Source organism: Aricia agestis, chromosome 6 (genome assembly GCF_905147365.1).
Source record: "Aricia agestis chromosome 6, ilAriAges1.1, whole genome shotgun sequence".
In the NCBI taxonomy this organism is placed as follows: Eukaryota; Metazoa; Arthropoda; class Insecta; order Lepidoptera; family Lycaenidae; genus Aricia; species Aricia agestis.
The window spans coordinates 1,547,772-1,570,547 of record NC_056411.1 but is presented as its reverse complement, the minus strand read 5'-3'; the positions used below and the strand labels follow the sequence as shown (position 1 = coordinate 1,570,547).

At 36.7% G+C, this 22,776-nt stretch overlaps 2 protein-coding genes across 4 annotated transcripts in view; one reads left to right on the top strand and one right to left on the bottom strand.

Moving 5' to 3' along the window:
• Nucleotides 1–6,936, top strand: part of LOC121728035 (protein Wnt-2-like) — a 48,974-nt gene extending 42,038 nt beyond the window's left edge. Inside the window, exons 5-9 of the mRNA XM_042116133.1 lie at nucleotides 1,048–1,159; nucleotides 1,469–1,625; nucleotides 4,967–5,154; nucleotides 5,606–5,748; nucleotides 6,316–6,936. Coding sequence (XP_041972067.1) covers nucleotides 1,048–1,159; nucleotides 1,469–1,625; nucleotides 4,967–5,154; nucleotides 5,606–5,748; nucleotides 6,316–6,467 — 752 coding nt within the window. The 3' untranslated portion in view covers nucleotides 6,468–6,936. The remainder of the gene's footprint in view (nucleotides 1–1,047; nucleotides 1,160–1,468; nucleotides 1,626–4,966; nucleotides 5,155–5,605; nucleotides 5,749–6,315) is intronic.
• A 707-nt stretch (nucleotides 6,937–7,643) lies between these two features.
• The window catches only part of LOC121727801 (titin homolog), a 32,989-nt gene continuing 17,856 nt past the window's right edge, over nucleotides 7,644–22,776 (bottom strand). The window contains exons 19-22 of one of the 3 annotated variants that reach the window (XM_042115797.1): nucleotides 21,211–21,212; nucleotides 19,856–20,004; nucleotides 19,402–19,592; nucleotides 7,644–8,891 (exon numbers count right to left, since the gene is read on the bottom strand). In XM_042115797.1, the coding sequence (XP_041971731.1) occupies nucleotides 19,404–19,592; nucleotides 19,856–20,004; nucleotides 21,211–21,212 (340 nt within the window). In that variant the 3' untranslated portion in view covers nucleotides 7,644–8,891; nucleotides 19,402–19,403. Of the gene's footprint in view, nucleotides 8,892–19,401; nucleotides 19,593–19,855; nucleotides 20,005–20,594; nucleotides 20,597–21,210; nucleotides 21,213–22,776 lie in introns of all 3 variants that reach the window. The other 2 variants (XM_042115798.1, XM_042115799.1) reach the window with 2 other exon arrangements.

Here is a 22,776-nt window from a genome sequence, read left to right as displayed (position 1 = left end):
TATAATAATTTTATAAAATTGTGTTAAAATATACTTAGTGGTAAATAAAGAGAAGAGTATAACTTTATTGTTTCATGTGTATGGCATTCTCCTTTTCACTTTTTATGTTTTTTTAATGTTCAAATGGGGATAAAACTAATTTCAAAACTAAAAGGACTCAGAGTCTAGACTACTCTACAGCCACACCTGTGCGCCGGCCTTTACCTCGTTACTTATACATTCAATCAGCATCAACTGGTCTCGTCAATAAAGTCATCAGCACTCAGTGGGCATCAGCCATCAGCTATCGGCCGCAGTCACGACTGTGAGCTATTGCCTAAGATCCAATTACCGGTATTTATAGTCTTGGTTCTATATTTATGAGTTAGTGACCTTAGTTTGTGTTTTTCCGGTTTTAAATGACGTTATAGTCACAGTGAAATGAGATGAGTCGAGATGCGACGATGTTTTGTAGAGTCTTGTAGTTCTTGTCGCGCCTCACTTGTTTCATTTATTGAATTTGCAATTGTTTTTTTTTTATTACATTTTTTTTTTACAAAATCAGTTATTAAGAACAACACATCGGAATGCAAATTATAATTATGATCACGATGCAAGTTATTGGCCACTACACTACCGTAGCAAATATTATGTTCTGGAAAAAATGCCTGTATTTTTGGCCAGGCTCTGTTCACTGGACTGCGTGGACTCTTGGAGTGACTGCGAGGCAGCATTCCCTTACGCGATCACGTCTCATGATCTTGTTATGCATAAATCTTTTGTTAAGTCTGGACCTATCTAAGTGAGTAAGTACAGTATTTCCCAAAGTGGGCGATAACGTCCCCTTGTGGGCGCTGAAGGTCTAAAAGGGGGCGGTGTGGGACCCAACCCTTGGGGAGGTTATTTGTATTTTAATTTCATCCGGATGCATTTTAAATTGAAGCAATGGGGGGAGGGGGGGCTAAAACATAATTTGTGCTCAAAGTGGGCAGTAGACAAAATAAGTTTGGAAACCCCTGGATTAGTATATCTAGATTCTAGAACTTAATGTACGAATTCTTCTTACAGCGACGCGGGAGGCAGCATTCACGTACGCGATCACGTCGGCGGGCGTGACGCACGCGCTGACGACAGCGTGCGCGCGCGGCGACCTGCCCTCCTGCGGCTGCGCCAACACCAGGTACTGTCGTGGGCGGCGATCACACGTATAGCGAGCGCGATCAAACGAGCAAATGGGTCACTTGATGGAAAACAACTACCGTCATCGCCCAGGGACACTAACAACATTAGAAGAGCTGCAGGTGCGTTGTCGGCCTCTTTAGAGGGAATACACTCTCTTCTGGAAGGTTTGCAGGTCGTATTGGTCCGGAAATACTGCTGGTGACAATAATTCGTTCCAGGGTTTTATAGTGCGTGGCAGAAAGTTTTTGTTTGAGCTCATCCCTCATGTAATACGCGCTAAGGCTAACATCGTCGACATTATCCCCAGGCGGCGCGCTGCTCACCCCCAGGAGCAATTCCAGTGGGGCGGGTGCGGGGAGGTGGCGTACGGTTCCCGGTTCGCGCGCCGGTTCCTGGACGCGCGGGAGCTGGAGACGGACGCGCGGTCCCTCATGAACCTCCACAACAACCGCGCCGGCCGGAAGGTGAGCGAGGTAACCGCACATGCACCGGTGGTGGTACTAATGGGGTTAGGGTGGAGATGGGATGTCTAAAGTTTGAGATATGTTCTTGTAGAGAGGAGAACAATACTTGTTATCTTCTTTTGATCAACTAAAGTTTTGCTATAAAGTCTAAAGCACTCCATTTCGCCCAAACTAAACGTTTAACGAACTAAAATTTGTGACGCGAGACGTAGCTACATGATTACTTTTTATTATTATTAACATGATAATTAATCTTTAAAATATAAACTTAAAGCATCGTTGCGACTTGCGTTGTATCTCTGCGTAAACTTGTAAAACAGTTTTGGCCTTACAATAATTTAGACACGCGGTAGTGTGTCAAGCGAAGTTCATAATCTTTACGGAAATTGTAAAATCTTCTAGATTCAGATCAATTAGTGTACAAAACATTGGTCAGTTCGCCACTACCCAAAATGCAATTTTTTACAAAATCCGAGTTTTGATTAAAAGTAATAAATACGACAAAATATCGAACAACCTTTGATTTTGGAATTTGGTCCGTTTCTGCCTTTAAATAGAAGAGCACGTTATAAGCAAGATGGTAGTTGTCTTTTTGTAGAGCGGTAGATGTTAACCCATGAGTTAATCGCTAACAAAATGGACGAAAAAGGTCGCCCTGTCGGAATCTGTTACTGAACCTATAAAATGTCTGACACGGGCCGACCACCGGACTGACTAAACGCTGATACTTATAGGTCTTTTTGTATGCTTGTGATAATATTAGCTGGTGTTATAATATATTTCCCCTATTATTATGAATCGTTTTGATTATTCTCACACTAAATTATGAAAATACTAATATGTATTTTTGTTTAGCCTGAATACAAAATTGAAGATAGAATTTTGTGGAATATCAAGTGAGGCGGGTTTTTATGAAATCTCTGTTGGAGATTTCCAAAACTTATAATGTTTTTTGTTATTCGTGACCAAATATGGATGATTAACCTAGCAAGCTTAAGCAATAAGAATTATTATTACTAAAATATAATATATAAAATATAATGATCCCAAAACCTTGTTACTTTTGTAAAATTACAATAAAGTTTGTATGCACTGTGCAGTGCCGTAAATAGCCTTTTTTGCGCCCTGTGCGAGCTTCTATATCTGCACCTTTGTTTTTTAACCGACTTTCAAAAAGGAGGAGGTTATATGTTCGGCTGTGGATATATTTTTACTAAATTGGGAAACATCTCTGGGGCGCAGCGGGAACTTATCGGGAGCAATTAAAAATAAGGATTTGTCTGTCTGGCCATTCTTGCGCCCCCCAGAGTCTACGCCCTGTGCCTGGGCACCGGTGGCACCGCCCTATTTACGGCACTGGCACTGTGGCTTAAAATTCACTAAAAATTTAAAGCAAAACATCATAATCGTCATTTAAAAATAACTAATATTATTTACTTCACAATTATTACTATTTTCCTCTTCGCAACTTAATTTATCTATAACTGTATTAACATTGCACAATACTTCTGCATACTCCACAAAATCTATGTAAACTGTAAAGGTAAGTCATAATATCTCAAAGTATACTCACTATACTTCCTACTAAGTAAGTATTACTAGTAAGTAAGTATATATTACTGAGTACTAAGTACGAGGTATACTTACCTCCCGTGCAACTGTACCCTGGCCAAGTACCATTATTACTATTTCCTAATGACAGCTGTGGCGCCAAGTGTGATGTCTTCTATAATTTTGTCGACTTGTCAGTTCACTCCAACATTAGCGGACACGCAAATACTGAAAGGGGAATGGAGATTGTTCATACTCTATCTAGTTGGTGGACAGTCAACTAATCAGACTCAAATATTGAGTTCAAATGTAGTTTAAGTTTAGCTATCAGCTTTTGGGGGAGTTCAATACCCGCGTTTTTGAAGTAGAAAAATTTAATGGCATACCGAGGCAGAAAGTATGCTAAATTTAAACCTCTTTAGCATGTGGACTGTGGAGCCTTTCACAATTTTAGGTTTTTTTTAGACGTGGGAAAGCCATGAATGGGCCGGCTCGACCGGAGAAATATCACGTTCTCACAGAATACCAGCGTGAAACAGCGCTTGCGCTGTGTTTCGCCGAGTGAGTGAGTTTACCGGAGGCCCAATCCCCTACCCTATTCCTTTCCCTACCCTCCCCTTTTCCCTTCCCTTCCCATCCCTATCCTCCCCTATTACCCTATTCGCTCTTAAAAGGCCGGCAACGCACCTGCAGCTCTTCTGATGCTGCGAGTGTCCATGGGCGACGGAAGTTGCTTTCCATCAGGTGACCCGTTTGCTCGTTTGCCCCCTTATTTCATTTAAAAAAAAAGGTTTAGTTTTTTTATCGAGATTTTTATGTAAAATAAACCTGGCGCCAAAACCTGAGTTTTGAAATAATATGTTGACAGGAATATTTAATTTGAATAATGTTTTCCAGCGTTCCTGCATAATCATTGCGTGGACTAAATTAGTATACTTTGTTCCCTAATCGGGCACATCTCCGTTTCTCTAAACCGCCTTGGGGTTCAATTACTTGATCGACCATCATGAGTGCCTTAAGCGATTACGTGTGTGGGGCCCTTAACGTAATTCTTATAATTTGAGGCAATGTACGGCCACCGCGGCTGTTTACTACTGGTTCTTGCGAAACGCAATTGTGAAAGCGGAAAATAAGTAATTATGTAGTAAAAATAATAATTATAATTATTTAATGATTGAATAAAATTGGTAAACTCAGACTTATAAGTACTTAGTACTTAATTATTTAGTTGTATAATGCAATAATATTGTCTACGTTGTGTATTTTACACTCATGTATAAGTTAAATACTTCTACATGAGTGTAAAATACACAACGTAGTAATATCTTTTATAGCTTCTTAGTACTTACTTAATTTAAGTAGGTAGTCAAGAAACTTGTTGGTTTCGTATCTAAATCTGGGATGGCTAGAACCTAATGAACGATCTAATGTTTTTTTGCGTTTGATAAAATTTATAAAGAACGGAGAAACTATTAACCTTTATGGTACCTAAATAGAAAAAGACCCATGAATACTGATTCATGATGAGTATAACGGTAGAGGACCATAATATTATACTTATTTTTTAAAGTTACTGTTTAGTTTTAGATTGAAGATTCTAATCCTTTTTTTTTCACAAAATTTGTGAAAAAAAAAATGAGAATCTTCACGACACATTATCTGTAAAAAATAAGTATAATATATGATAAAGACCATTTACCGCAAATAATATCTAAAGACCATAGTATTAATATAACCCAAATAGTGATGGACCATTATATTTTCCTGAAAGACCACTTTTATATCCTCAGATGGTGAAAGACCTAGTACGTCGCGAGTGCAAGTGTCACGGTGTGTCCGGGTCGTGTTCGTTCCGAACTTGCTGGCGAGCGTTACCGCCGTTCCGCGCGGTCGGCGCCGCGTTACGCGAGCGGTACGCGCGAGCGAGACTTGTAGCGCCGCATCCCCCTGCCGCGAACACGCATCTGGTTATACGCAGGTACGATTGTCGTAAGAATTCCTGGATTGTAATTTGTAAGTCTGACATGTGAGAGAGTTAACAGGACAGGCCTCAGTAATGGATTTACACACCATCGTCACAATATCTTTCTCTGTCCCAGGAATCAGGATGAAATTTAAGAAAGGGTTTACGAGGTTTTTGGTTGGGGTCGCGAAAAAATAGTCAAAATCCCTATGTTTGATTAAAAGACTTAACATAATTACTTGGTGGAGGGTGGCGGATCATAATATTATGGACAATATTATGATCCGCCACCATGTGAGTTGTGGGTGACCCGTTTCGTACTTTTGTAACTGTTATTTTGTTTTATTATTTGTAGCGTTAGTAAATTACAAATAAAAAATAATAGCTACTTAAGAATATTCTAGACATTTTACTACATTTATAAAATAGTTTAAGTATCCAAAACTTTATTACTCGTAACTCGCAGAGCTCGTGCGAACGCGGGCGTGGGTCGCGCGCCGCGCAAGTCGGAGCTGGTGTACCTGGAGGCCTCCCCGAGCTACTGCGAGCCGGATCCCAGCGTGGGCTCCTTCGGCACACACTCACGACACTGTAATAGGACTTCGCGGGGTGAGTTACGACACTACGCTGCACGTGACACTTCGCGTTTCAGAGCATGAGAGAGAGCAGAGAGAATAGCATCGCTGTTGCGATTTCATGCAAAGAATATTTGGAGGTGACGTGTCGCTTCGATGCAGTGTAGTTTCGCCTAGTGTGGTCATCACCGTAATAATTCTAAGGCCGGTATAAATAGTCAGTACTCAAGATGCATCTCGGTCTCAAGACACGGTTCAGGCTCTGTGATTGGTTGGCTGTCAAAATTTGGACCAATCACAGAGCCGAACCGCGTCTTGAGATCGGGTCGTATCTTAAGTACTGACTATTTATATGTTGTAACCCATTTACAGCAAATATTAGACTGGCTATTTATCTGCACCCATAATAATTACTAATTAATGTCCCCAAGTATTTTTTTTTATTGTGTAATAATATCTATTACCTACCGACTCCCAAAGGGAAAGTAGTCAGCAGTCAGCACCTAGTTATATTTACCTGTAGAAACTTTTACACCAACAATCTGAAGCATAACGTGTGACTCTAAGTTTATTTACAAAACAACTTTATTTGCAATTCCAGGCGAGGACGGGTGCGAGCGGCTGTGCTGCGGCCGCGGCTTCACCACGCGAAAGACGGCTCGGGAGGAGAAGTGCCGCTGCCGCTTCCATTGGTGCTGCAGCGTCACCTGTGACACCTGCGTCGTGCGTGAAGAGATCAACGTCTGCCACTGAACGCCATCTAACGGCGAGTTTATAAACCAATACGAAGAGCGCCATCTAACGGATACATATAAACCGTAATATGTCCTACGCCATCTAGCGACGAATAGCATTACTACTGCTTGTCGTAAAAGCGCCATCTATTATCAATATTAAGAACAATTTGCGCGCCATCTGGAGCCTATTATTAAAACTTTTCCACGCTTTCTACTAGTGAAAAATAAAATACTATTATTTATTTACGCCGTACGAGATAAAGATATAATATACCTAAAATTAATCAAAGCCGGCAAAAAAGTTAAGTGAATGATTTAAATGTCTTATATATTACATAATGATTAATTTAATCGCTCGACGTTTGAGGAATCAGCCGCAACTAACATAAAAACAGAGGAGAGGAGTTGCGCTGCCCGCAGAATTTTGCCCACTCCTCAGGGGTCGTACGGTGTATGATAAAAGTTCTGTACTTATGCGTAAATTGAAAAGTATTTCAAAAAATAATTTGAAGTTTTTCTCCCAGTGAAACTTTTTCGGGAAAACCGCTTCAGTACAGTATTGTTTGTACTGTTCTGAGGTATGTACCTCTTTTTCAATCTCCTATTGACGTAGACAGTTTTTTTTTTAAGATTGTAAACAGGCTCCTCTTTTAACTTTAGTTTATATGCACATAATTAATATAATGAGGAAAACTTTCCAGTATTCTTTAATGTAAATATTATTCTAAATGCATTTAATATAGGTTTGCGGCTTTAAATTGTTACTTGTTTATTGTAGGTATAATATAAGTCCACTTGCACTTTTGTTTTAATTTTTGTATATTTTTCATGTACTTATTGTATGTATATTTAGCTTTTCTTGAGTACAAAATCTTAAATTTCTGTTTAGTACCTTTATTATTTTTAAATCTGTCGTGTATGTGCGAGTGTTTTTAAATAAAAGTGGCGATAGCATTCCATATAGATTTAAGATTAACTTATTCATAACACATTATACGACTTTTGAATAAATTTTTCACTGTAAAATTTGTTTCATTGATAAATAATAACTATTATAATCAATTAGATCTGCGTAACAAAATAATTCCTTAACAAGTTATCTTTTTTTTGTGTACGACATTTATTTTCCTGAAGAAATGTGTACTCAACGAATATTTTTTGTATCTGAAGGAATAAAACAACATTGTTTTGTAAATATTTATACTACCTACAATACAAACTCCATACATATCTGATAGCAGTCTTAATTTAAAAGCACTAGCTCATAATATTATGATCTAGACATTATTTTCAACAGTAGAACTATCAGGTTTAAGGTTAAACATTAAATAATTTATTGCGTTTAAAATAGTCCCATTTGGTCGACAACAGTTGGCGCAGATCTGTGATACGAAACAGATTACTATTATACATAAAAGCAGGCAAATATTATAACTTTAAATTAGGGCGTAGTTACTTTATTAATATTTCCACCTATTTCAACAATAACACGATTTTGAGAAGATAATTTTGAGTTCCTTAATTTAACTGTGACATATAGATATAATAATATATTACTAATTTCGTAGCTAAACCTAAACAACACTAATACAAACAGTAAAATATTTTTTCAAAGGCACACATTTAGTAATTGAAAATTTTTCTTAAAAATATCAGAATAGATTTGCTTGCTCCTTTATTTTGATCTCCTACATTAGAACTACAATTATACGAAGTTACATTATCTAACCAAAACATGGGACTTGTGTAGTGAGTTGAGGAAGACACAGAATCAAAAATTCAATACATCCTTTTCTCTGTCAACACGTGTGATGTAGCCAAGTCTATTGCGACATTTACACTCAGCTATGTTGGGCAGGGAATTGAACAGGAAGTGAGCAGAGCAGTAAATATGTCACTCGCGCTGCCACTCGTCATGCCGCTGCCGCTGCGAGACGCGACACTTGTCACGCTCACTTGAGCAGCAGAAGTATTCAGGGAAATATTTTCGGCAGCGGGAGAAGCAGCAACAGTGTCTGAGTGTAAACAGCCCATTAGAATAACAAGACAACAAATAATACTTTCACTAAAACACTTTCGCTAGTATCTGCCTTTTTTCTGTCGTTAAAAAGTAAAACATTGACAAGACTGTATTTTTTGTTCCTAAACTTTTAAGAGAAAATAATCCTTGGTTCATAGGATATTTCAATTGCGTATAATATAGCATTATACAAAGTATATGTATGTATAATCGGCATACAAGGAGAAAATGGTGTGTACTCCTAATAATTTACTAACTAACAGAGCCTTCAGTATATTAATCCGAGTCATTCCAAATTCCGCAAATGCGTAATTCATACAACAATAACGTTATGTTGCAAATGTTTTCTATACACCTTGTAAAACCATCGGCAACACAGCAATATTTACACAGGGCCGCCAGCGCCTAGCTTCTTTGGACCTGAAAGAAACAATAATATTGTTTCAATTAATATTAATTATATTATAATGAAATACTATTCTTATTACCTAGCAAAATAAACGATCCTCTTAATTTCTCGCCGATTCGATAATAATAAGAGCTAATTAAATACTCAGTCGAGGTTTTGACTTAAAAAAAATAATTTTATTTCAGACCAACAGAGTTCTTATTACTAATTTAACAATCGAAAGAATCCCTTAACTAACTTAAGTCTACGTTTTTATATAACTAAAGTGCTGATAATGTGTTTGTCAGCTGTTCCACTTAGGAAGAGCTGACAAAGCTGATCTGGGCAGGGCTGCCACTCTTAACTCCTCCCTCCCCTAGAGAAAAATTATCCGAAGACGTAGAAACCGAGGAAGACGGCTTCGGAGAATTTTTTGTTCTAAAAAGATCTAAAAATTTATTTCTAAAAAACAACATAAGGAACATAACGAATATACAAATAATTATCAAAATAGTTAATATACATAAAACCGTTGTCCAAATTTTTAAGTCACTATTAACACTATTATTTTCACTAATATATTTTACTTTCATACTTTGCACTAACTGTTTACCACTATCAAAGTCAACTCCACGAACATCAAGCGAAGTATCCGGAGCTGGAACCTCCAACTGCACCTCCGGTAGTTGAACCGTGACGTCTGGCAGGCTGCTGGATGTGGTGTTGGACACTTGCCCAACATAAGTGTCGCCAATTGTTGTCTCGCAGTCAGGATCAGTGGCCAATATAAAAGTACCTTGCAGCTTCGTCTTAGTTATTTGGTCTTTACAATTTTCTGTTATGATTATTTCCTTCATACTGAACAGAAGCCATTGGTTTGCAGCAATTCTATAAGTTCTACTGTTTTCTAAAATGATCCGGTGTGACTGGCAACTTGAAAAGTTATTTTTCAGTAGCATAATTTGTTCTATACAAGTTTCTTTGTATTGTGCCTCTTTGTCAGCGTCGCAAAGGAACATGTTGCTGTCTAATTCTTCGCATGGACTTACTAGAGACCGATAGAGTGACTTATTCACAATAAGGTATGGAAATTCGGGAAAAATAATGGAAGTACTTTTAGAAAGGAAATTATGTATAGGAATAGGAATTATTTTATAGTATGTATAAGTGTTTCTATCTACTAATGGTATTTCTAAAATGAATACTAATCTATGCTGGTGAATATACGATTTTAAAATTATTGATCGTTCTAGGGCTGGCAAAGTATCATAGTTTGCTGGGTAAATTAATCGAGCATGTTTTTCGACATTTAATAAAATAGACAATAGTTCCGTCGAATTAATAATAGACTGATGGAGAGTATACAATTTACTAAAAGCGATTGATGTTTCTATTTCCATGATTATGCTGTAAATAGTGCGAAAATTATTTAGCAATTGATACAAATTATTCATCACCGAAATAAAGTTAAATAACGTAGTTTGATTCTTATGCAAAGATTGAATTTCAGTTGTTTTAGCGTAAATTTGTTTAACATTAAAATTCATGTCGCTAGATATATTAATTAATTTATCAAAAACTACTTGCATAACTGAAATTCTATCTTCCACGGAGTGTTCTTTCTCTTGTAAATTATTAATTATTTTACTATATCTAATTGCATCATTATTATCTAAATTCCCAGTAATAAGTTTTATAAAAGATCCTAATGGATTAATAATACCTCTTTTGGTTCTTAAATAAGGGAGAATTTGTGACAATCTAGACTTAGTTAATTTTATAAAAGAGCTTATTTGTATTTCTAATCCTAAAAATTCATTCTTAACCAGAAAGTCTGCTTGAATTAAAGACCTTAACCTATTATATTCCCCAATATTATTATCTAACTGTAACTTAATATATTCTAAATCAACCGTTTTAATGATGCTCCAGTGATCAGTCTTCATCACTGCTGCACCAAGTTTTATCGGAGCTATGCCTGGATTCCTGGTCATGTTGTGAACATTGAGATGCCATGTCGGACTCGCCATTGCTATTACCAGGAAGCACCACCTGTGGAGGCCGTTTTATGTTTTTTATTGCTACTCTAGTATTTCTATTTTTTAGCTTAACCGGTATTATATTTCGTGAAACCTCCCCAGTGACTTCAGCTTCTTCAAACCTAGGTAATTGCTTAGCTTTCCTAGTTCTAGTATTCTTCATAAAAATTTTATCTCCTTTCTTAATTTCAGGAACCGGATTTTCTCCTCCTTTCTTATCCCTTACTTCTTTTTTATCATTTACTATTTTTTCCGCTACGTATTCGTAAAGAACCTTAAGTCGCTTCCTATGATCTTGTAATAATTTTTGCATCAAATTTCTATCTCTATCAATATCAAAAACGTTTCCTGAATCCGTATGTCCAAATACCATTTCAAAAGGTGTGAAGTTAGTTGCAGTATGAATCGTATTATTATAGGCCATAATAGCGTAAGTCATAACACTACACGCATCCAAATCTTTCTTATCATATTTAGCAAGCCTGTAAATTTCGATTATTGTAGAATGAAATCGTTCCACAATAGCCATTGAATTTGGATTATTAGGAGTACCAACATGAATTTCAATTTTATACAAGTTCAATAATTCCCTTATTAATTCATTATTAAATTCCGTTCCTGAGTCGCTATTTATTTTATCGGGTATGCCATACATACTGAAATATTTAATTAATGCTTTTACTACTTCTGGAGTACTTCTATTTGGTATATCTATGGCCTGGGCTAACTTACTAAATGCGTCTACTATAGTTAAATAATATTTATTTTCTATGTATAAAAGATCTATGAATAATTCCTGAAAAGGACTATTTTGAGTTTGCGTTAATTGAAGATGCGGCTGAATCGGTTTCCTTTCATATTTCATTTTTCTACATTGCTCACAACTGTTAATTAAAGCTGAAACTGTTTGTTTCATATTATTCCACCAATAATGCCTTTTTATTTTTGTTAATGTTTCATTTATACCACGATGGCATGTTTTGCCCTCATGATATTTACGTACAACGCCTATTTGATCTACTTCTGATTCCGATAAGTTCACTACTCTCTCAGTACACTCAACTAAATTCATTGTTCCCTTTTTATATAATTCCGTTACCACTTTAGAAAATGTACGTCTAAAACAATCGTCTTCAAAATAAATAAAATATTTATGCTTAGGGTCTACATATTCTTTAAAGAAATCTTTTACTAACTGTTCATTGTTTATTGGTAAATGTACCTCTAAAATTCTTTGATTTTTATTTGACAAATCTTTTACAGTTAATCTATCTACAAGCCAAGAGTATACTAAAATTTGTTTAGTTTTATTATCAATAGCTTCTTTTAGAATGGGAAAACCTTCATGTTCCTTATTTGAAACCGAATGTGCCGTTTCGCCATCATCAGAATCCGAGAGTTCTATCGTTTCCATTGGCTCAGGTTCACTTATATTAACTAAATCATTTTCTAATTCCCTAACGATGCCCTGTACATCGGAGTCATCAACATTAACCAAAACTGAATCTAAATCATCATCTAAAGCATTTATTCTAATACGCGATAGTGCATCAGCATTTGTATTCTGTGGTCCCTTTTTATATTTAATTTCAAAGTCAAATTCTTCTAAGCGTAGCCTCCACCTAATTAACTTACTATTCGGTTCTTTTAATGAATATAACCAAGCCAAGGGTCTATGATCCGTGTAAATAATAAACTTATTTCCGTATAAATAAGGCCTAAAATACTTTACTGCCCATATAATAGCCAACAGTTCCTTCTCTATTGTGCTATATTTTTCTTCTGTAGGTGATAATGTTCTACTAGCAAATGCTATAGGCCTATCTGAGCCTATAGGTCCCTGTGACAGAACTGCACCGATTGCAAAGTTTGATGCATCAGTAGTCAAAACAAAAGGCTTAGAAAAATCAGGGAACTGTAATAATGGGGCATTTGTTAATAACTTTTTACACGTTTCAAAACATTCCATATAAGCTTCATCAAAAACAATTTTTCTTCCTTTTTTTAAACATAACGTCATAGGCCTAGTAATCTTAGCAAAATCCTTAATAAACTTTCTATAATAACCTATAAGACCAAGAAAACTTTTAATTTCAGTTATAGTTTTTGGAAGGGGATATTTTAAGATAGCATCTATTTTATCAGTATTCGGCTTTAATCCTTCATTAGTTATCGTATGTCCCAAGTATAATACTTCCTTACGCAGGAAATGGGATTTATCTAACTGCACTTTAAGATTAGTCTGTCTAAATCTATCGAAAACTAGTTTTAATTTATCTACATGCTCCTTTAAGCTAGTTGAAAATATAACAACATCATCAATATAAACTAAACAATGGATTCCTTGTAAACCTCTAAGAACATTATCCATTGCTCGTTGAAAAGTGGCAGGCGCTGTTTTTAATCCGAACGGCATTCTATTAAATTCATAATGCCCAAACGGTGTGCTAAAAGCTGTTTTAGATTTATCTTCTTCAGCTATTTCAATTTGATGATACCCACTAGCCAAGTCTAACGTAGTAAAATACATACTTTTCCCTAACGTGTCAAATAAATCGTTAATATTTGGTAAAGGATATTTATCATCGACAGTGATTTCATTTAGACGCCTGTAATCAATCACCATTCTCCATCTTTGTTTACCGGAGCTATCAGGTTTTTTTGGTACTAAATGAACGGGAGCACTCCAAGGGGAGAATGACTCCTGTATAATATTATCTCGGAGCATCTGATCTATTTGTTTTTTAATTTCTGCAGTCTGCATTGGGGGTAACCTACGTGCTTTAATATAAATAGGGTCCTCATTTTTAGTCCTAATATTATGTTTTACATCATTAGCAAAAGTTAAAGGAATATTTTCGCAATAAAAAATATCTTTATATGACTTGCAAAGATCATAAATAGCTTTCTTTTCTTCGGTATTCATATGATCGAGTTTAAGACGTTTTAAATTTTCCGTCAATAAATGTTCAGTATTATCTCTATCCCGGGTATAATTTACGTTACATTGCGAATTTACATGTAAATTACTATCATAGGGCTGCACGATAAAGGGACTAGTAATAGTTAAAATCATTTTTTGTGACGTGCAGTTCTGTATAACAGTATATGCGAAACCATTTACACAGTTAACTAATGCCGTGGGCATCCTAACTCCTTCGCCAAATTGTTTATATTCTAAAATAGCTTCTCCATTTTTAATACTAGTCGGTAATTTAACTCTTAATTCTGAACGCGACGGTAACTCATACGTAAATCTAAATGGCGGTGAATAAACTATTGGTATACAAGTATTAGGCATTTTTAATAATTTATTTTTCATATCAATATTCGCTTCAATCTGATTTAACAAATCGCTACCTAATAGTCCATCGTAACGACTATCAACACTGTAAACGTAAAACTTATGACACTGTGGACTTTGGAAAATTTCTGGTAATTGAATAAAAATGACTTGATCGTGTTTACTCGCAGCGTGAGTACTAACTACTTCGAACGGTTCTGTTTTTAAAAATTCCTTAAAATATTTATATGCAACCTCTGGGCTAATAAAAGACCGGGAACTACCAGTGTCTATCATAAAAATAGAATTTAACTCTGGAACTTCTATGTACGGTAACGAACGAATACTATTAGAATTAACATTTATCTTTTCTCGTCCCTTGAGGCTCGCATGTGAAAATTTTCAACACTATCCATCGACTGGGATTGATGATGATTATTATTAAACATATTATTTTGTCCAAGTTCATAGTTATCGTGGTAATTATTATTTGTGCAGTTAATACGCCTTGAATTAGCAGTTCGCATTGTTACATCGGTGTTTGACCCCGAGTTAGGAATTTGCTGAAACTGCGGATGCATTGTTGTCGCCTGATGAGACGAATTATTAAAATTCCTATTATTTCTAAATTGGAATGAATGACTTCTAAACTGGTTATTTCTTAAATTATTATTTTGTTGTGGGCTATTATTATTATTACTTTGAAATGAGTTAAAATTTTTCTGACGATTAAATGAGTTGTTATTGTCGAAATTTCGGAATGAAAATTTATTAAAATTATTTTGTGGTGATGTTGATGACGATGATCTCAAATGCTGTGGAATATTTTGATTTCTGCTGTTGCCATTATTGCTAGAATGTTTCTGCGTATATACCGTATTGAAATTTTGTTCCTCCAAAACAATTTTTAATGCGTCTTCTAAAGTAGAGGTGTCCCGTAATCTTACAATTCTAACTAAATATGATGGCAAATTATAAAGAAAAACGTTAAACGACGTATTCGTATATATTTGTTGCTTCGCCAGACGAATACTGGCATCTGCCGTTGTTTCGTTAATTTTTGAGAAAAGAATACTCCTTATATTCTGGATTCTATGACAAAAGTCTAAATAATTTTCGCCTCTATTTATTTTTAAGCCCTGAAGTTCTAAGGCTAAACATTCTTCCGTTCTAGGATCGCCAAAATGCTGCCTCAAGAGAGTTTTTAATTCATCCCAATTATTAATTTGATCTCGCTCCCCTACTAAACTAGCGGCCTCTCCAGCTAATCTACTAGTAATGACATGGAACAAATATTCATTTTGTAAATGATCGCCCTGAAAAGTTTGCAATACATATTCGCATTTCTTTATAAACAAAGGTAAAACCCTAGAGTCCCCCTCGAATACTGGAATAATTTTTAATATTTCATTGGGAACACGGACTACACCTTCCATTTTGTAAGTAACACACACAAAAAGTAAAAATAAAGAAGATAATAAACAATCGACAAGTTAATTAATTGCTCGAAAATATTTCTGTCAAATCTCTTTAATTAAATTATTATTAATTATTGTTATTTTTAATTTATTATTAATAATTATCCCCCGAAAAGAAAAAAAAAAAACTAAACAAATAAAATACCTAAAATCCCTGTGGAGTAGAAACACATACACACACAGTAAAATAAGGAGCAAAGAAAAGTAGGAAAGTGAATAAGAATTAGATCACTCACAGTCCCGTCGTCTTCACCATGCTCTGGATTCGTCGATTGGCTGGAACTTCTGCTTGGCTGGACCCCTCCGATGTGTATTTAATAAATTTATTTGTTCGATCTTATCTCCGTTAAGCGTTGAGACGCACGTTGATGCCTTAGATTTTGATAAGGATATCAACTCGGAGATTCCGTACCGGCTGCGCCAATTAAATACTCAGTCGAGGTTTTGACTTAAAAAAAATAATTTTATTTCAGACCAACAGAGTTCTTATTACTAATTTAACAATCGAAAGAATCCCTTAACTAACTTAAGTCTACGTTTTTATATAACTAAAGTGCTGATAATGTGTTTGTCAGCTGTTCCACTTAGGAAGAGCTGACAAAGCTGATCTGGGCAGGGCTGCCACTCTTAACTAGCTCTTTTACTACACACAAATAAACTTATGCATCGCGGCCCGCGGGGTCCTGCTAATATAGTGTTCGGCAATCGTTTTTCCCACATATCTGCCAGGTTTCAGTGAAACCGAACACCACTACTAAAACCGGCAAACGTTGTTTTGCCATAATATAAATTATGTCTAGTATCAATATAAAAAGTAGATAAAAACCTATTCTCAGGCCTAACGAATGTACTGTTACGTGCTAGGGTTCGAGGATTTGGAGAGAAACACCTGCTGACTCTCTTGAAGACATTATTCGCCAACACTAGCTACACAAAGCACTAAGTCCAGAAAAACTAAGCACTATTACTGTCCTAGGTCGTAGCCGAGTCGTAGGTTCACTGGTTCACTCACTATTGATCACTTGTTTTCACTTCGAAGTCGCCTCGAAGAAGGCCCGACTGTCTGTGACTATTATACTATACGGGCCGGATCGAATCTTAGAATGTTCCCGAACATCCCAGAATAAACCCGATATGCGTAAACAAGTATGGGATATTTCTATAAAATACTCGTAGGTACACCTAGCGCCATCTAGTATCGAGTAGGGGATTTATGTTGCCTGTGTTCCCTTGGTAAGTTTCGCTGGTCCGACGCTAGATGGCACTACGTGTCCGTACCGTAACAGTACTATCAGAGAAGTTGATTCCTAAGCAGATGGTGGACCTAAGTAATTTGGTCGCGTTAAGGTGACGCCTTAACGTAACTCATAGAAAACGAGCGATCTAAAACATAATATTAAGTCATCTCATCCTATCGATCGCAGCTAACCATAAAGTTAATATACCTAGCGGAATAGAGCAACAATCTCTAGATGTCAAACGAAACCGAAATTGGTTTTCGTCTGTGTGAAAAATATGTGTACGTATACACTTACACAAGCATGATTGAACATGAATTCTATGATAATTATTTGTCAACGTGCGGTACGTGCCGCCTGGACGTCAAAAAAAAATGCTGCTGTCGTGTATCACACGTCTCTTTTTACCACGCAGTGACATCTCTCTTGCTCAGGCCTTTGTTTCTCTATTCCGCTAGGTATATTAACTTTATGCAGCTAACATTGAATTAATAAGCCGACCAAACGACGTAGGTCCGTCAACTGCCTAGGAATTAATTGCCCCGATGCTACATTCGTTAGGCCTGAGAATAGGTAAAAAGATAAAAATCTACTTTTTATATTGATACTAGAAATAATTTATATGGCAAAACAACGTTTGCCGGGTCAGCTAGTATCACAATAGACATAACTACCAGTACTTCGACTGCTAAGAGACGGGCGTGTATTAATACCTGTCATTTCTTTCGGGTTTCGCCAGGATAAGTTAAGGGCTGGCGCGCTGGCTGATATAATTTATTTTTAAAATGAAATAAAATAAAAATTGTTTTATTTCTGAATAAATTTGAATCAAATATATTTTTCAGAACGTTGAACTACATGTTGCCTACCACCGGTTCGGGAACTAACCCGGCGAGAAGAACCGGCGTAAGGAACTCGCAAGGGGCCACTTTTTAGTACGAGGGGCGACTGAAAAGTTTAGAGCCTAAGGTATTAAAAATGCTGATAAAAATGTACAAAAAAAATATTTTTCAATATAGTCTCCCTGTATTTCAATGCACTTCTTACATTTATTGTAAAGAGCTTTTAACCCAATGAAAAAATATTCGCCGTTTTTGTCTTCAAAATGTTCATCTACGGCCATCTTCATTTCTTCGTCATTGGAAAATCTCCGTCCCCGTAGGTCTTTTTTCAAATTTGAAAAGAGAAAATAGTCACTAGGAGCCAGGTCAGGACTGTAGGGTGGGTGGTTGATTCCCTCAAATCCTGTCTCGGTGAGGGCACGCCTTGCAACTCGCGCAGTGTGGACGGGCGCGTTGTCTTGCAAAAACAGGACTCCTTTTGTCAGTTTGCCTCTCCGTTTCTCAACAACCACTTGACGTAACTTCGTAAACAATGAGGCATAGTAGTCTCCGTTCATTGTAGTATTTTTCGGAAGGTAATCAATGAACAAAATACTTTCACAATCCCAAAAAACAGTGGCCATGAGCTTGGATGCCGACCTTTCTACTTTGAACTTCCGTGGCGGCTTTTCTCCCTTTTCTATCCACTGCATTGACTTCTGTTTTGACTCCGGATCGTACTGTCGAATCCAGGTTTCATCAACAGTAATAAGGCGAGAAAAAACGTCGTCTGGATTATCGCCACAGATGTCCAAAAACTCCTGTGAAGTTGTGACTCGACGTTGCTTGTCCAGAGGCGTCAGCATTTTCGGCACCCATCGCGCGAAGACCTTTTTCATGTGCAGGTGATCATGCAAAATATTTCCGATTCGTTCCTTGCTAATGCCCATGGCTTCAGCTATCTGCCAAAACTTAATTCGCCGATCTTCCAGAACAAGTTTTTTTACTTTTTCAACGTTTTTTTCGGTAACAGCGGTGTTTGGGCGTCCTGACCTGGGGTCATCTTCGAGTGACTCCCTGCCAAATTTAAACTGTCGGTTTCAACGTTTGACGGTCGCAAATGAAGGTGCAGACTCCCCATAAACAGCTGTCATCTCTTCAAATATCTTCGTCGGCGTTTTATTCTTCTTTGTTAAGAATTTTATCACAGCTCTTTACTCCAATTTCGTGCAAAGTGCGGAAGACTCAGACATTGTGACGTTTACGATTCAATTACTAAAAACGTACTGATGGTAATGACATGAAATTTGACATTTATGTTTCTAATGATACCCGCAATTAGTGGTATGGTGCGCGAGTAATTATTTATACTTTAAGGTATAGAAGGCTCAAAACTTTTCAGCCGCCCTGGTAAAAAAGTCGAAAATTTGTCTTTTTTAAAAAAATAAAATTTACAATGTAAATAACTTAATCTATAAAATATGAATACACAAGATTTTGAAATTGAATTCTGACAGTTTTCTTTGCATGTGCTAAAATATAAACAACAACTAAATTTGTAGGTAACGACCCTAGCCCTAGTGACGACTTTTGTCATAATACGTCAAACTTAAAAATTTCAACCTCAGTTCGTCGGTATACTCTATAATTCTGTCTACTCTGACAGTATGTAGTTAGTATTACCGTCACTCAGCGAGCGCGGGCAGCCGCTGCGGCGGGGTGCGCCACACGGCGGACGAGGTACGCTTGAGGCGCGCACGCTCTATGCCGGGGAATATTTCGCGCAGGTCGGGCGTGTGCGCGCGCACGCTGAACAGTCTGTCCACCACCTCCGTCGCCACCCGGGACTGCACTGCCAGACGCGCTCGCCACACCTGAAATATAAGCCGCAACGTCATTAATCTTAATATATAAAAATTCAGTGTCATGATGTATGTTTTCCCAATTAACTCTTCACCAAGTCAACCAATTGTGGTAAAAGTTGGCATTTTGTATGTAATTTGGTCTTGCAAGGTATTTTTTCGTAAGACGAAGTTCTTCGCAAAGACCTTCCGTCCGGGGCCTCCCAATGGGTTATAAATGATTACATTTATAACCCATTAGGCCGCCGCTGGCAATAGTCCATCGACATACATACCTTGGGCGTAGACCAGGCTGGTATGGGCCGCTCGGCTGGTTCCTGCTCCTCATCAGAGTTGAGGTACTCGAAGCCGTCCGCCATGTAGACGGGCTCCACGGGCGGCAGCATGCCGTTTGGCGTGCCCGGCGTCTTCAGCGGCGTTAGCACTGGAAATATATGAATTAGAATCAGCCAACGCGCAATTTTATTAGAAATTTTTTATTTGCCCATAAACTATACAGAAAAACAAAACAACAAAATCTTAAGAATTCAGCAAATAGACGGTTGTCAATGGTCGCTTTAATGATTCGCCGTGGCTGGACAATGTATAACGTGGAGAATTCAAGTTTATGTAGGATTTTGCCATTGCCGACTTGCCGTTACCGTGGAGGTAAATAAAAAAAAAAAAAAAAAAAAAATATCTTTTTATTCAAAATGGGTATCATGATACACTTTTCGAAAGTCGAACGAAGAAACTACGTTGCCTACCACCGGTTCGGGAACTACCCCGCCGAGAAGAACCGGCGTAAGAAACTCGCACGGGGCCATCTTTTACTAAAAAAAATGGAAAATTACAAAGTTATGGCTTACAGCTATGTAACAAAAATAAGAGAAAAGTAACCTGCATGGCGCCACCCTATTCCCAAGGTGTGCTGTCCTCGAAGAAATCATCGACTTTATAATACGCTTTAGCACACAAACGTTCTTAACAGCTTTTTTTAATTTGTCTAAAGGTAGATTTATTCAGACAAATAACGTCTGAGATTAGGAAACACAAAAAAGAAAACTGGAAAAAGATAATTCAATATCATATAGAAAAAACAGGAGGGTTAAAGAAAGCTCTTAAACAACTAAAAGAAAATACAACATGGATACCAAATATGAGAAATAAAAAAAAGAAAAAGACAACTATTAGAAATCATATCACAGAAATAGCAACACAGTTTTATAGAGATCTATATAAAGATACAAGTAAAATGGACGATTGTCAAGAAATTGTAACGGAAGAAGAAAAAACTCCAGCCATATTAGAAAGTGAGGTTCAAAAAGCAATTATGTCACAAAAGAACTGTAAAGCATCAGGAGACGACCAAATATCGAACGAAATAATAAAAGGAGGTTTGGAATCAATAATCAAATTCACTACAAACTTGTTTAACGAAATCTTAGAAAAGGAGGAGATACCAGAACAATGGTCAAAATCCACTATTGTACTGCTGCACAAGAAAGGAGACAAGGATCAAATAAACAATTATAGACCAGTGAGCTTAATACCTAACTTGTACAAAATATTTTCCAAAGTAATTCTAAACAGAATAAGCAACTCGTTAGAAGAGAAACAACCGAAAGAACAGGCCGGTTTCAGAAGAGACTTCTCTACACTAGATCATATACACACAATAAGACAAGTGGTACAAAAGTATAATGAGTATAACAAAATATATTACTTGGCTTTTATTGACTATAACAAGGCATTTGACTCCATAAAACATAAATATATATGGGAAGCTTTGAAAAATTAGGGTGTCCCGAGAAAGTATATATCATAAGAAAAAATTATAAAAATGCCATAGCTAAGATACAAACAGAAAGGGTAGGAAACGAATTCAGAATTGAAAAAGGAGTAAGACAGGGAGACCCACTATCGCCTAAGCTCTTCTCGGCCGTGCTGGAACAGGTATTTAGGAAGTTAGACTGGAATAAGTATGGAATAAATATTAATGGAGAAAAACTTAACCATTTAAGATTTGCAGATGATTTAATTATTATTGAAGAAACACCTGAAAATCTACAAATTATGATTCAGCAGCTAGCAAACGAGAGCGAAATAGTGGGTCTTTCAATGAATACAGAAAAAACTAAATTGATGACCAATGGAGAACAGAAGGAGATAAAGGTAAATAACAACACAATAGCATATGTGAACGAATATACATATTTAGGTCAAATAATTTCACCAGAAGATCACATACAGAAAGAAATAGATTTAAGAATAAACAATGCCTGGAAGAGGTACTGGTCGTTTAAAGAGATAATGAAAAATCCCCAGTTTTCAATGACAGACAAGAAGAAAATCTTTAACACCAGCATATTGCCATGCATGACATATGGCTGCCAGACATGGGCATTAACGGAAAAACAACGTAAATCCCTACAGGTATGTCAGAATAGCATAGAAAGGAGTATGTTAAGCGTCAAACTAAAAGAAAAAACCGGCCAAGTGCGAGTCGGACTCGCGCACCGAGGGTTCCGTACAAACCTGCAAGGTTTACAAAGTTCGTTCATTACGACAATCGAGTCATAACTATGGTATTTTTATTGCAAAATGAAATTCATAACAAAATTTAAGGTTTTCGGAATTTTTCCTTTATGTGTGCTATAAAACGTTGCTTCATGCCAAATTTCAAGATTCTAGGTCGACTGGAAGTACCCTTTAGGTTTTGATTCCCTTGCGAGTACTTGCGAGTTTCAAAATATGCAGCTTAAATTGCTGTTTCTTTTGATTGCGTTGACATAGAAGTTTGATTTTGTTACAGCTTAAAGGTATTATAGACCTGAGTATTTGGTATGAATTTCAATTTAATACCTCTACGCGTTTATGAGGAAATGGGTAGTAAGTTTAAAATTATTAAAAAAAATATATTATGTGATGTAACTAAAAATTTATGGTTTTCGTAATTTTTCCTTTATCTATGCTATAAGACGTTGCTTCGTACCAAATTTCAAGATTCTGAGTTCACGGGAAGCACCCTGTAGGTTTTGATTCCCTTGCAAGTGTCGAAAATTTGCGGCATAAACGGCTGTATCTTTTGATTGTGTTGGCTTAGAAGTTTGATTTTTTCACAGCTTCAAGGGACAGTAGACCTGAGTAATTGATATAAATTTCAGCTTCATACCTCCACGCGTTCCTGAGAAAAAGGGTCTTGACAGACGGACGG